Source organism: Nematostella vectensis, chromosome 3 (genome assembly GCF_932526225.1).
Source record: "Nematostella vectensis chromosome 3, jaNemVect1.1, whole genome shotgun sequence".
Classification (NCBI taxonomy): domain Eukaryota; kingdom Metazoa; phylum Cnidaria; class Anthozoa; order Actiniaria; family Edwardsiidae; genus Nematostella; species Nematostella vectensis.
Genome location: NC_064036.1, coordinates 14,772,311 through 14,787,306, shown reverse-complemented (window position 1 = coordinate 14,787,306; position 14,996 = coordinate 14,772,311). Strand labels below are relative to the sequence as shown.

Below are 14,996 nucleotides of genomic sequence, written 5' to 3'. Positions count from 1 at the left end.
AACTAAACCATGAAAAGCATAAACAGGAAGAGACCAAGGCATTAAAAGTACACGGGACTGTGCAATAATTATCAGGAGAGGGCGGGGGCGGGGTATGGGGGGCGTAAAATGAGCACCACACAGGGGCTCATTTAAGCCCCCTTCAAGTTAAGCCCCCGCTTTCCATTACTGACAAGACATGGATGCCCTATCAATGTCAGCATGTGCTTTACCGACCCTGACGCCATGAAGATGACTTGTCCAAAGACTTGCCAATTCTGTGGTATGGCATGTACTTAAAGGGCCTGTCCCAGTAGTTCCCGTTGGCCACGACAAGCCTACCAATCTACTTGTGATGAAGTTTTCCATTTGTCTGGCTCTCCCTTAGTTCATGATAACGACGACAATAACGATAACAAAAGCAACAACCACGACATCAAAACCATAGCGACATCACCGATAGATAACATAACAACCACAGAATAAATCCCCCTCCTCTCTCACTTTAAAGTGGAAATTAACTGCAGAGGAAATAAGAAAAAAAAAAATTGCCAAAGTTATTACCCACAAGAAAAATAATGTGCAAAAAATTACCATTCTTCGTCTCAAATATCTTATTATCTCTTATGCCACACTTGCCTGCAAATTCGGTCGGTTCAACCTTGTAATACTACAAAAAGGGAAAAGTTGAAGTTATGAGAAAAAAGGCATATTGGCTAGACTTTCCAACTCGATACTCTGTATGCAGAGATTTTGTAGTTTCAAACTTAGCCATATGAAGAAAACTTTTCCGTTTTGCGGGTCTGGTACCGAGGAATCTTAGTCTCTTTTCAGAGACCTTCACAGCTGAATAAAGATCGTCACAGTAACTGTTTTTCTTTTCTGATTACAAGTCATTAAGTTTAAGCGCCTTGTGAGTACGCTCACCAGGCGCTTCCTGGTATTCTTAGTGTTTTAGTTATTTCAGGGTGTCAGTAGTCTCTTATGCATGTCGTTCTGACCGTTGTCACGCCATGCACTTGACTCCAGTAACTGATCCGAATAGCGTTACAGAATGACTGCGTAGGATAATATAGTACCTCTTCAACTGATATCCAAATTAATTAGTTTTGTTGTCAAAATAAGAATGATGTTGTTTTTCAATTTCATCTTAAAATATCATACTTACAAATTCTTTTTTTGGGAATATTTAAATATAAGAAAATACCATTTTCTGGTATAAAAGACCATAGGTAGATCAGCCAATCAGAATGCAGGATTTCTGATAGACCTCTAGTTGGCGAATTCTAAAAAAAAAACATCAACCCGCTATAATTCTTTAGGTACAAATTTGGCATCTCCCGTAAAATGCAATTAATTTGCTGCTCTTTGTCTTGGAAGGTGGTCGGGTGGCAGCAATGATATACTTACAAATATTTGCCGATTTACAGGTGTCTTTGCATGAGAGTGCTAGACCACGCCTTTCCATGCGTCAATACTTGATAGATAGGCTACCGTGGCAATTCAGGGCTTGGGTTATTAGAACTTTTTGGGTGGGAAGTTCTAACCTTAGTATTTTTGGGGGAGGATTTAAGGTTTTTTTGTTTTCATGTGGTAAGTTCCTGACTTTGCCTTAGCATCCCTCTAGACAAACATCAAACATCAATATAAATTTCATACCTATACCTACAGACACGACACCGGTCAACGGTGGAATATACGGTGCCACAACTTGTGCCTTAGGCCACTCATCTACTTTCTCTACACTCTTGTTACGTTGACCTTTATTCTATTGCTCTTTAGTTTCAATTTTCCACGTTCATGAGATATGGAGGTTACGCATGCGAGTACTAAAACTATGTGCAGGATTTGATTGTCCAAGAATTCGAAATAGGACAGAGGCCACGCACGGCGTCTGCTGGGTCCTTTGTCATACAAATAAAATAGATTTGTCCGCCTATTTACACTACAGTTTCTTTCTCGTACGTTATCATAAGTTCTACTATCTGCCGGCGTTGAGTGTTTGTCACCATACGTTGTTTCTCCAGCCCAAAGCACTTGACCATAAGCATGACAAAGGCACTCGTGATTGTGATTCCTCCAGCCATGTAGAACACAACCACATAGGAGCCCAACAAATCAGCTAGATATCCTGTCAATTAAAAAAAGAACATCAAAATGGGAATTTCCACCAGCAAATTTGATCACTTGCACAATTGCATCGATATGTCCGTCCGTCCGTCCGTCCGTGTCTGTCTGTCTGTCTGTGTGAATAGGTGTGTCTGTCTGCGTGAATGGGTGTTCGTGTCTGTACCTGGAGGGCCCTCTGTCTGTCTGTCTGTCTGTCTGTCTGTCTGTCTGTCTGTCTGTCTGTCTGTCTGTCTGTGTGTCTGTCTGTCAAGCGTTACCTCCAAACGCGGGTCCAGAGGCGAAGGCAAAGGCATCAACCATTAACCACATCCCCATTCCCTCCGCGGTCTGGGACGGCTCTACACTTGTCATCGTCAGGAGAACGATGGTGCCCACAGCACAGCCGTTAGAAAAGCCATTGATGACGAAATATGACATAAACCAAGCGAACCCTCTACCCAGTGTACACGCACTTGTGGTCGCACCCACAAGCGTGGCAAACACCGCGAATACATAGACAGGATTTAAAAAAGGCACGTCTAAGATCTTGCCTGCAACAAGTCGGCCTATAGTGGTGGCGATACCATACGCTAGATACAAAAACGCGGCTTGGTCAGAACCCTGTCCTCTCTCTTGGATATACCGGCCCTGGAACAAAATTAAACTACAGTTTAAATTACTGTTGTTGGGATGCAGTTGCCAATTTGACTACATGAAGGGTGTTTTTCTATACAACGAGGTATTTCTAGGGAGTTATTTTATCTCAAGGTATATTTCTTAGACAAGCACTGACCTCCAAGCCTTCTTCCCTATGGGTGACAACCCTGACCTCCAAGCCTTCTTCCATATGGGTGACAACCCTGACCTCCAAGCCTTCTTCCCTATGGGTGACAAGCCCTGACCTCCAAGCCTTCTACCCTATGGGTGACAATCCTGACATCCAAGCCTTCTTCCCTATGGGTGACAACCCTGACCTCCAAGCCTTCTTCCCTATGGGTGACAGCCCTGACCTCCAAGCCTTCTTCCCTATGGGTGACAGTCCTGACCTCCAAGCCTTCTTCCCTATGGGTGACAGCCCTGACCTCCAAGCCTTCTTTCCTATGGGTGACAGCCCTGACCTCCAAGCCTTCTTCCCTATGGGTGACAAGCCCTGACCTCCAAGCCTTCTTCCCTATGGGTGACAGTCCTGACCTCCAAGCCTTCTTCCCTATGGGTGACAGCCCTGACCTCCAAGCCTTCTTCCCTATGGGTGACAACCCTGACCTCCAAGCCTTCTTCCCTATGGGTGACAAGTCCTGACCTCCAAGCCTTCTTCCCTATTGGTGACAGCCCTGACCTCCAAGCCTTCTTCCCTATGGGTGACAGCCCTGACCTCCAAGCCTTCTTCCCTATGGGTGACAGCCCTGACCTCCAAGCCTTCTTCCCTATGGGTGACAAGCCCTGACCTCCAAGCCTTCTTCCCTATGGGTGACAGCCCTGACCTCCAAGCCTTTTTCCCTATTGTTGACAAGCCCTGACCTCCAAGCCTTCTTCCCTATGGGTGACAAGCCTGACCTCCAAGCCTTCTTCCCTATGGGTGACAGCCCTGACCTCCAAGCCTTCTTCCCTATGGGTGACAGCACTGACCTCCAAGCCTTCTTCCCTATGGGTGACAAGTCCTGACCTCCAAGCCTTCTTCCCTATGGGTGACAGTCCTGACCTCCAAGCCTTCTTCCCTATGGGTGACAGCCCTGACCTCCAAGCCTTCTTCCCTATGGGTGACAGCCCTGACCTCCAAGCCTTCTTCCCTATGGGTGACAAGCCCTGACCTCCAAGCCTTCTTCCCTATGGGTGACAGTCATGACCTCCAAGCCTTCTTCCCTATGGGTGACAGCCCTGACCTCCAAGCCTTCTTCCCTATGGGTGACAACCCTGACCTCCAAGCCTTCTTCCCTATGGGTGACAAGTCCTGACCTCCAAGCCTTCTTCCCTATTGGTGACAGCCCTGACCTCCAAGCCTTCTTCCCTATGGGTGGCAACCCTGAACTCCAAGCCTTCTTCCCTATGGGTGACAACCCTGACCTCCAAGCCTTCTTCCCTATGGGTGACAACCCTGACCTCCAAGCCTTCTTCCCTATGGGTGACAGCCCTGACCTCCAAGCCTTCTTCCCTATGGGTGACAGCCCTGACCTCCAAGCCTTCTTCCCTATGGGTGACAAGCCCTGACCTCCAAGCCTTCTTCCCTATGGGTGACAGTCCTGACCTCCAAGCCTTCTTCCCTATGGGTGACAGCCCTGACCTCCAAGCCTTCTTCCCTATGGGTGACAGCCCTGACCTCCAAGCCTTCTTCCCTATGGGTGACAAGCCCTGACCTCCAAGCCTTCTTCCCATGGGTGACAGCCCTGACCTCCAAGCCTTTTTCCCTATTGTTGACAAGCCCTGACCTCCAAGCCTTCTTACCTATGGGTGACAAGTCCTGACCTCCAAGCCTTCTTCCCTATGGGTGACAGTCCTGACCTCCAAGCCTTCTTCCCATGGGTGACAGCCCTGACCTCCAAGCCTTTTTCCCTATGGGTGACAAGTCCTGACCTCCAAGCCTTCTTCCCTATGGGTGACAGCCCTGACCTCCAAGCCTTCTTCCCTATGGGTGACAACCCTGAGCTCCAAGCCTTCTCCCCTATGGGTGACAACCCTGACCTCAAAGCCTTCTTCCCTATGGGTGACAACCCTGACCTCCAAGCCTTCTTCCCTATGGGTGACAACCCTGACCTCCAAGCCTTCTTCCCTATGGGTGACAGCCCTGACCTCTAAGCCTTTTTCCCTATGGGTGACAAGTCCTGACCTCCAAGCCTTCTTCCCTATGGGTGACAGCCCTGACCTCCAAGCCTTCTTCCCTATGGGTGACAGCCCTGACCTCCAAGCCTTTTTCCCTATGGGTGACAAGTCCTGACCTCCAAGCCTTCTTCCCTATGGGTGACAACCCTGACCTCCAAGCCTTCTTCCCTATGGGTGACAGCCCTGACCTCCAAGACTTTTTCCCTATGGGTGACAAGTCCTGACCTCCAAGCCTTCTTCCCTATGGGTGACAGCCCTGACCTCCAAGCCTTCTTCCCTACGGGTGACAAGCCCTGACCTCCAAGCCTTCTTCCCTATGGGTGACAACCCTGACCTCCAAGCCTTCTTCCCTATGGGTGACAACCCTGACCTCCAAGCCCTCTTCCATATGGGTGACAGCCCTGACCTCCAAGCCTTCTTCCCTATGGGTGACAACCCTGACCTCTAAGCCTTCTTCCCTATGGGTGACAGCCCTGACCTCCAAGCCTTCTTCCCTATGGTTGACAAGCCCTGACCTCCAAGCCTTCTTCCCTATGGGTGACAACACTGACCTCCAAGCCTTCTTCCCTATGGGTGACAACCCTGACCTCCAAGCCTTCTTCCCTATGGGTGACAACCCTGACCTCCAAGCTTTCTTCCCTATGGGTGACAATCCTGACCTCCAAACTGTCTTTCCTATGGGTCACAAGCCCTGACCTCCAAGCCTTCTTCCCTTTTTGTGACAACCCTGACCTCCAAGCCTTCTTCCCTATGGGTGACAACCCTGACCTCCAAGCCTTCTTCCCTATGGGTGACAACCCTGACCTCCAAGCCTTCTTCCCTATGGGTGACAACCCTGACCTCCAAGCCTTCTTCCCTATGGGTGACAACCCTGACCTCCAAGCCTTCTTCCCTATGGGTGACAACCCTGACCTCCAAGCCTTCTTTCCTATGGGTGACAACCCTGACCTCCAAGCCTTCTTTCCTATGGGTGACAAGCCCTGACCTCCAAGCCTTCTTCCCTACGGGTGACAAGCCCTGACCTCCAAGCCTTCTTCCCTATGGGTGACAACCCTGACCTCCAAGCCTTCTTTCCTATGGGTGACAACCCTGACCTCCAAGCCTTCTTTCCTATGGGTGAAAACCCTGACCTCCAAGCCTTCTTCCCTATGGGTGACAAGTCCTGACCTCCAAGCGTTTTTCCCTATGGGTGACAAGCCCTGACCTCCAAGTTTTTAGGAAGGTTTTTTTTTAATCTCCAGGTATATTTCTAAGAGTAGCTTTTTTCCTGAGAATCCCCCCTCCCCCCTTCTACCAACGATAGTGATACGTACCATGTGAACCATGCCTATTTGGTTACCAAACTCCATTACGAAAATCGTCATGCTGTACACGACCAGCGCTTTGTTTTTCCACACCGATTGCAAGTCTTGACTTGGTACAACCTCTGTTTCACTTGGATGTAATGCATTCTCTGTTTTTTGAAGAACGTTTGGAATAAAGAAAACAGCTGGTATAATGCCGGCGATTAGTGAGATTCCACCCATCGCTAGAAACGTCTTCCTCCAGCCAAACGAGGTTAGTAGAAAATCGAGTAGAGGACTCATCATGAATGAGGCTCCTATACCGGCCTGCACGATACCAACGGCGAGCGAGAAGTGTTTGTCGAAGTATTGCGGGTAGATCTGTAAAAAAAGTTGCTTATCAGATTAATGTAATTTTCTCGATAACGAAACTCCACAGATTGTCTTACTTCGTCGATTCATAAAGGCCACTCTTTCTTCATTTTTTTTGTTTGTTTCGGGGATTTATGAAATTGAAAAGTTGAAATTTCGTGAAGATCAGAATGGAAATAAGTATAATAAATTAATACTCTTTCCATGCAAAATTTATGAGCAGGGATCCGTTTTAAGACTGTTATAATGTCTTTAATTAGAACTGCAATATGCTTTTCGTCGTTTGAACAGATGAAGCCATTTTATCGAAAATAGTTGTCTATTTAATGAAACGTTTGACATATGTATTTTTCACCAGAAATGTTGTGTCGGAATGATTTTGTTACCGCCAAAAACATTTAAAATTAACTCGGCCGACCCGCCAAAACAAAAAACTTACGTCTATTAAATAAACTTTTGACAATATGTATTTTTCACCAGAAATGTTGTTAACGCAAGAGTGTCGGAATGATTTTGTTACCGCCAAAAGCATTTAAACTGAACTCGGCTGACCCGCCAAAACAAAAAACTTACGTCAACTCCTGCGATCAACACACACGATGCTCCTGTTCCAAACAGGACACTGTACGTAAGGTACATAAGCTCAATGGAGTTCACTTGTGAAGTGGAAAAAAGACCCAATGCGGCGATCAGGGCCCCTATTACAGAGACAGGCCTGGGCCCTAATCTTGCGCTGAGCTTGGCTGCTGTCGGCGAGAAGAACATGATAAGGGAGAGCGCAAGTGACCCCACCCATGCTGCGGATAACAAGTACAAAATTTGTTACATTTGATATGAGAAAACGATAGTATTCGACAATCCTTCAATAAAAAATGACTCACTTTTTGTCAACTTTTTTTTTTCGACCCAGAAAGCTCTGCGCAGCAGAGTACCCGTCCCCATGCTCCCAAGGAAAAGATCGCGACCAGAAGCGAAAGATTTTTTTATGTTGCCTAGTATATAGATTTACCTCACCTGTAAAAAAAGCGGATGTACATGGCTGTGTACGTCAACAATATTACACACCGGAAATAACTACAAGTATAGGCCGTAATATGCCTTATAACTTCGCTTGATGCAGACTCTGTTAATACAAATTAATGTTTTATTATCATATTTATTATTGCTATTTCATTTCAAAAATTAAAACAATAACGCACTGCATTGTACTATTACAGCAACATCTTATTTCAAAAGCAAAAATATCTCATAGCGGGACTTTATTTTTAGCCAAGCTCTTGATCTATTTGTCTGTGTTGACAATAACAACCTATCTGTTTATATACAGGCGCCTTTGCTTATGTATTTTCACAGGAGGCCATTTTTACTTATGTATTTTCACAGGAGGACGGCCCTTCTGTTAGAATTGTAATTTGAACCTGACAGATCGTATATAAATAAAGCAATAAGCTTCGGTTGTTAGCGGCAAGAACTTCATTTACAATTCGATATCGATCGATAGAAGACGAGATCTCTATTTTTAGTGTACGTGACTCAGTTTCACAGCTACAGACGCCCATGGCGCTTGCAGGCATACGGTAGAAAACAGGTCGAGCAGAGCAAAAACAGAAAAAAGGAAATTATGTTTGTTTGTGTTACCTGTTTTGGCTTTTCCCTCCTGAAACTCGTCAAGAAGAACAGGGAAGATCACACCATATGTATATGTTGAGCCCCAAAGGATGACATTGATGAATGTGACAGCCATGCAAACACACCAAGCACGAGGCCCATCCTTGGTGTACGGTAGCTCACTCATCAGGTGCGGGGAATTGTAGTGTAAAGGAATTTTAAGATAAACCTCCAGGGATAAATTCCGTGTTTATGGATGTTTAAGCAGATTTTTTCGCAAGATCTTTTTGATAGATTGCGTGACATCAAGAATTCTATAATCCCCGTCACAATGTCTATGCTCCCTGACTCAAACCACGGGCTATAGGATAATTTGACCTCAAAATGAAGTGTTATGTCTTGTTAGTGTTGAATAAAGCACGTATCTTTACTTTAACTGGATGTATTCGCCTTGGTTTCGCTCCTACAGCGAGCTCTGTCCCTACGCGCTTGCGAACATTCAAACGACGTGCTGTGTAACCTCCGCCACCACCTGGTAAGCGAGTAACTCGACCCCTTCGACCCCCAGCGTCGCGTTTATTCTCTTTCAGTCACAGGCTTACCAGCCTCTCAGTCAGTCTCCAGTCAACTTATCAAGTAACGCGGAATCCCTGAACTGCTCAAACGTTTGAAATACCGCTTACTCTGGATAAATACACATCACGAAGCAATGAGAATTATTGTGACCTTTATCCTAGGATATAAGACAATTATAGGACAATTACAGGAGGTGATCAATAGTGAAAATATTCGAGCTAGTTACGGGATTGACTGAAGACTGACTGAGAGGTTGGTAAGCCTGTGTTCCAGTGGGGATACGTGCAAACCACGGGCTATAGGATAATTTGAAAGGATAATCTTTTCTCAAAACGCGACGCTGGGGGTCGAGAGGGTAGAGTTACAGGGAGCCCCATACAGAGTTTGTATGAGGAAATGCTTAAAGATATCGTAAAGAATCAATATACTTGTAATCAAATCCTTATCGTCTCTATATTTGCTATCGCTGAGTTGATTCGACGTGATTTGGGAGGGATTTAGATATAGACTCGTCATGATACAAAATCTATATATTATATATCAGTTGATTTATTCAACAGGAGTTGGGGCTCCCTGTGGTCGCTGTCGCGCCGCTTGCAGACCACGTCTATGTAAACTCTTTTTGTTTTATTAGAAACGCTCTTATAAGAACGTCCAGCCTGAGATTTCGCCAAATTTTAAGATAAAAGAAATGCTTAGAATATGCCGACGCTCGGATAGCAGCAATATATTGTTTTGTTTATGTAATGCCTAAAATGGAGAGACAATAATTGTGTTGACAATAACAAACTTGAATACACGAGGCTCAGACTGTCAGATAGCAGTAGCCAGCAGAGCCGCTAAACGAACCCAGCAACGGGATGATCCCGTTGCGGCGTTAGTTTAGCGGTTGTTTTGTTAAAAAAAAGGACGGCCCAGCCTCAAGTAAAAAATAAGATGTTCTTTGAAAAAATGAGTGTATTCGGAGGTTTTTGATCCCCTTTTTTTTATCGCCATATTTCGCGGGTGTTTTAGTGACTTTAGTGCAACCTTATTTCTGCTGAAATGGACAAGAAAAATATATTTATGTAAATTAGAAATGCTCTTATAAGAACGTCCAGCCTGAGATTTCGCCAAATTTCAAGATAAAAAAAAAAAATGCTTAGAATATATGCCTACGCTGAGAAGCTACGACGGCGCTAAAACATGCGAACTCGTAGGCAACTTCCTCCTCTCCCAACTCCTAGACCCTAACATCAACTTAGGACTCTACCGCGACGACGGACTAGCCATCACAAGCGCCACACCTAAAAACACAGAAAATATCAAGAAAGAACTATGCCGCATCTTCAACAACAACGCACTGCGAATCACCATAGAAGCCAACAAGCGAGTAGTCAACTTCCTAGACGTCACATTCGACCTGAACCGCAACACCTACCAGCCTTTCACCAAACCGAGCGCCCCACTACAGTACGTCCACCGCGAGAGCAACACCCACCTACCATCACAAAGAATATCCCTGCCAGTATCAACAAACGCTTATCTACACTATCATCAGACAAAGAAACCTTCGACCAAGCCGCCCCACCATACCAGAAAGCACTCAACGAAAGTGGATATAACTACACGCTGCACTACGAACCAAACACCACAAGCAAACGCAAGAACTGCCAGCGCATCATCTTGTACAACCCCCCTTTTAGCAAGAACACAAGCACCAACATCGGCCACAGATTCCTCTCACTCATAGACTCATAGAAGCACTTCCCTAAAGACCACAAGCTCAGAAAAATCTTCAACCGGAACACAATCAAAATCAGTTATAGCCGCATGAGCAACACCAAGCAGATAATTGACAGCCTTAACAAACGCATAATCGCCTCATCAATAACAACCGAAGACGCCCCTACCTCCCCCGCCAATAACAAAACATGCAACTGCAGACAAAAGAACGCGTGCCCCCTTGACGGAAACTGCCTCCAATCATCTGTTATCTACCAAGCTACAAGATATATGTAAATTTATGTATATAATTTATTCTATATGACTTCCAATTGCTAAGCACTTGCGAGCATATGTGAATGCCAGCAGTACTGCGAAAGAATATGTGATTTCACAAATTTTCCATAGTTATCCGGTGATTAGAGAGTGAAAAAGCGCGCAGTGTTGTAGAACAAGAGTGGGAGAAGGGCGAGCAGTTAATCAAGTTAGCACTCTTATGTGGGCAGCATTTTACTTATTTTGTGAGCAAAAACTTCTAATCAACTTTACGGAGCTTGGGGGTACCATTCGGTATGATAATCACTCAAACAATAAGAAAATCCTGGACATAGAAAATTTAAACTCTTTTTTTTTCTAAAAAAAGAGGGGGGGGCCTTAGATAATTTTAGCTTGATCAAAAAATGTCAGCGCGAAATACAAATTCGCGCGAATATTTTCTATTCCTTTTTAAGTCGTGGATAGCGAAGCTATTCAGGACTTTTTGCGGTAGCGGGGTTGTGTCACTCGCTAATCGCTAACCGTCGACTCAAGTGTAACCCATAGCCAATCATGACTCTCCTAATATCACAACTCTTGGCCAATCAAATCAAATGTTTTAGCGAAAAAGCCCGCGAATTGTCAGCGGTTTTCCAAACCATGTAAAAAAACATGGCGGCCGTAGTTGAATTCTTTGAAGACTTTGAAGGTTAAGACTATGATTTAACGTCATTCCTGCCTTTTTTGCCAATTATAAATCGAGCCACATTCGATAAATAGCTATCTGAATGCAAGGTTTCGCTTCAAAAGTCCGTTCGTTATCAGTTCAGCTTCAAAGTCAGTTCAGTTTCATGTCTCCATGAATAACATTTCTAGACTGAACTTCGTTTGTCAAGAGCAGGAATCAGTTTTTTAAATGTCTGTAAGCAAAATCACCCAAGGAGGGCTAAAGGGCCCCTTTTCCATCAATGGTATCTGGGTCGACTGGTTGTCCCCAGGGAATCAATCAGATGGGCATAGACTTACCGGAAGCAGTTATTCCAACATCACAGTAGTACCATTGTTTACATTGTCTAAGACAAAATACCCTATGTATAAATAAAACCACATAAAGCCAAGAAATTTATTGGTTTGGTCCATACTCTACATACCATTTTACCCTAAAGTGTGTTGAAAACAAATGCACCAAAACCAAGCTTTTGTCCCAAATTACCATTTTATTATCCACGACTTGGCGAGGGCCTTGCCTTTTGATTAAAGCATATATGCATATACCCAATATTCTAATATCGTGAGAATCGCGGATATATAAGTCGTTTTGTTTGCATTTTAAGCGTCAGCTCTTCTTCAGGGCAAGAGCAAGTGCCAAGTTCTTTCCCCTCCCCTCCCCTCACCAACCAATAATAGTTTTAACATTTCCATGGCAACCAAAAAAGTTTGTATTTACATTTTTATAATCCCAATTATCCATTCAAGCGAAGAAATGCAAAACAAGATTTCACAGGGTTCAAAATGTCAATATTAGTTTAGCTCCTGCGTAAAAATGTATGTCTTCGAAGAGGAACCGTGAAATCTTGTCAAGAAAGCATCATGTCGGATGGGGATGACTGTTTAAGCGAGGTGAACAGTCTTGTCTCTTTCTCCGATGGAACGATTCACAGCATGGATAACATGAGTGTTCAAGACCTATCAGAGTGGCCGGAATTAGACGGAGAACGATTGCAAAAGGATCAAAAGCCGCAGATTTTAAATGAACCACGTAAAACACTTCCAAGGACTCCCAGTGATCAAGAGATTGATACACTAGTTACTAATACGATAAAACAGGCTGAGATTACCATCAAGAAAGACATAAATATAGATAATCAAGATGATATACCTCGATCAAATGAAGCTGGTTCTGGTAATAATAAGGTAGAGCCACCTAAAGACAATGATGGTGGTAGTATTGTGAAGGAAAACGAGGAATCCACGCCGGAAGTCCCGGAGCCTGATGGGCCCCCGCTGATTGCAGAGACGCATCCGTTGGTAAAGTCAGTGGCCTATCTTGAGAGGCATGGAATCTTCAGAATGTTTCAGGTAAATTTGGATTTGCACTTTGCTTGTGTCCATCGATGTCCTGAATTTTTAAGGGCAGGGGAAAGCTGGACTATTTGATATGATATTGCTCTTTGTAGTGCGCTTAAGGAAAGGTGATTAAATATCGGTAGGGAGGGGGGGGGGAGGGATGCCAAATTTTCCCTCCCTCAAGATAAAATGAAAATAGAAGCAACGCCTTTGGGATTAACAATTTTCAGCACCAGTCAAACATTAGTCACGCAAGCAAAAGCGCATCACATTCATTTATTTATTTTTGGGATTTTAGGGGGGTTTTGGGAAAATTGGCTGAAATTGATCAGAATACCTCCTGTTAAAAAAATAAGGCCCTCCTCAAAGCCCTCCCCCAAATCGGAGCTTAGAAAAATCGCAACCCTCCCCCAAACAAAGCAGTCCCTTCCTCGTTCAATGATAACCCTTCCCTTAGTAAAAGTCCACAAGGCTGCACCGACTACTCGTCAGTACATAGATACGAACCGAATACTCGTCAGTATATAGATACGGACCGACTACTCGTCAGTATAAAGATACGGACCGACTACTCGTCAGTATAAAGATACGGACCAACTACTCGTCAGTATATAGATACGGACCGACTACTCGTCAGTATAAAGATACGGACCGACTACTCGTCAATATAAAGATACGGACCGACTACTCGTCGGTATATAGATACTGACCGACTACTCGTCAGTATAAAGATACGGACCGACTACTCGTCAGTATATAGATACGAACCGACTACTCGTCAGTATATAGATACGGACAGACTACTCGTCAGTATATAGATACGGACCGACTACTCGTCAGTATATAGATACGGACCGACTACTCGTCAGTATATAGATACGGACCGACTACACGTCAGTATATAGATACGGACCGACTTCTCGTCAATATATAGATACGGACCGACTACACGTCAGTATATAGATACGGGCCGACTACTCGTCAGTATATAGATACGGACCGACTACACGTCAGTATATAGATACGGACCGACTACACGTCAGTATATAGATACGGACCGACTTCTCGTCAATATATAGATACGTACCGACTACACGTCAGTATATAGATACGGAACGACTACTCGTCAATATATAGATACGGACCGACTACACGTCAGTATATAGATACGGACCGACTTCTCGTCAATATATAGATACGGACCGACTACTCGTCAGTATATAGATACGGACCGACTTCTCGTCAATATATAGATACGGACCGACTACTGGTCAGTATATAGATACGGACCGACTACACGTCAGTATATAGATACGGACCGACTACACGTCAGTATATAGATACGGACCGACTTCTCGTCAATATATAGATACGGACCGACTACACGTCAGTATATAAATACGGGCCGACTACTCGTCAGTATATAGATACGGACCGACTACACGTCAGTATATAGATACGGACCGACTTCTCGTCAATATATAGATACGGACCGACTACACGTCAGTATATAGATACGGGCCGACTACTCGTCAGTATATAGATACGGGCCGACTACACGTCAGTATATAGATACGGACCGACTTCTCGTCAATATATAGATACGGACCGACTACACGTCAGTATATAGATACGGGCCGACTACTCGTCAGTATATAGATACGGACCGACTACTCGTCAGTATATAGATACGGACCGACTTTTACACAAAGTTTGCAGCTATTAGTGTGAGCTCGTGTGTAGGACGTCACAGAAGTCACAGTCCATGGGTTTACTAATGTTAACTCGTTTTTCCTACAGAACTTTTCTGCTGATATTGTATACCAGCGTCCAGATAACCCGCTACAATTTATGATTGATAGACTGACTGAGATGAGGGAAGAAAAAAGCAGAAAAGAGAAGGATGAAACGTAGATTTCCAATATTGGGAGTGAGGTACTCAACGAACTGATCAAGAGGCAAAAATACAGTAGAAAAGACACATACTGATCAAGGGAAAGAGAGAGTAGCTATTCGACTCAATTTCCATTATTTATTTTTGGGAGTCTCAAAGGAACACAAATTGAAATAAATATCTTCTATTTGTTGAAGTGACTACTGTTTTCCTTCACATACCCATACTTCCCTCATATTTTTATCTTCAGAGCCTCGAAATATCTGCTGGGGAGGGGGGGGGGGGCACGATACAGAAACAATATTGGGGGCACAGCCATGCCCCTACTAGTCATT

At 44.5% G+C, this 14,996-nt stretch overlaps 2 protein-coding genes across 4 annotated transcripts; one reads left to right on the top strand and one right to left on the bottom strand.

Annotated features, from left to right (window-relative positions):
* Positions 1-1,626: 1,626 nt before the first annotated feature.
* On the bottom strand, positions 1,627-8,705 carry LOC116604811 (monocarboxylate transporter 10). 2 transcript variants are annotated; one of them, XM_032367713.2, is made up of 5 exons: positions 8,196-8,705; positions 7,131-7,354; positions 6,216-6,566; positions 2,367-2,736; positions 1,627-2,110 (listed from the first exon to the last, which is right to left on the bottom strand). In XM_032367713.2, exons 1-5 carry the CDS (start codon positions 8,350-8,352, stop codon positions 1,920-1,922), a joined length of 1,293 nt encoding a protein of 430 aa, XP_032223604.1. In that variant the 5' UTR covers positions 8,353-8,705; the 3' UTR covers positions 1,627-1,919. The 2 variants fall into 2 exon arrangements, with proteins under 2 accessions (XP_032223604.1, XP_032223605.1); XM_032367714.2 differs by having other exon boundaries at positions 7,131-7,303.
* A 3,465-nt stretch (positions 8,706-12,170) lies between these two features.
* On the top strand, positions 12,171-14,854 carry LOC5522183. Of its 2 annotated transcripts, none has more exons than XM_032367417.2 (2): positions 12,171-12,779; positions 14,630-14,854. In XM_032367417.2, exons 1-2 carry the CDS (start codon positions 12,291-12,293, stop codon positions 14,636-14,638), a joined length of 498 nt encoding a protein of 165 aa, XP_032223308.1. In that variant the 5' UTR covers positions 12,171-12,290; the 3' UTR covers positions 14,639-14,854. The 2 variants fall into 2 exon arrangements, with proteins under 2 accessions (XP_032223308.1, XP_001641934.1); XM_001641884.3 differs by having other exon boundaries at positions 12,174-12,779; positions 14,568-14,854.
* The last annotated feature ends 142 nt before the right edge of the window (positions 14,855-14,996 follow it).

Coding starts and splice junctions, on each gene's coding strand:
- LOC5522183 (XM_001641884.3), top strand. CDS start 12,291: ATGTCGGATGGGGATGACTGTTTAAGCGAGGTGAACAGTCTTGTCTCT. Junction 12,780..14,567: donor GAATCTTCAGAATGTTTCAG/GTAAATTTGGAT, acceptor TTTTTCCTACAG/AACTTTTCTGCTGATATTGT.
- LOC116604811 (XM_032367713.2), bottom strand. CDS start 8,352: ATGAGTGAGCTACCGTACACCAAGGATGGGCCTCGTGCTTGGTGTGTT. Junction 7,355..8,195: donor GGAGGGAAAAGCCAAAACAG/GTAACACAAACA, acceptor TGTTATCCGCAG/CATGGGTGGGGTCACTTGCG. Junction 2,111..2,366: donor CTCTGGACCCGCGTTTGGAG/GTAACGCTTGAC, acceptor TTTAATTGACAG/GATATCTAGCTGATTTGTTG.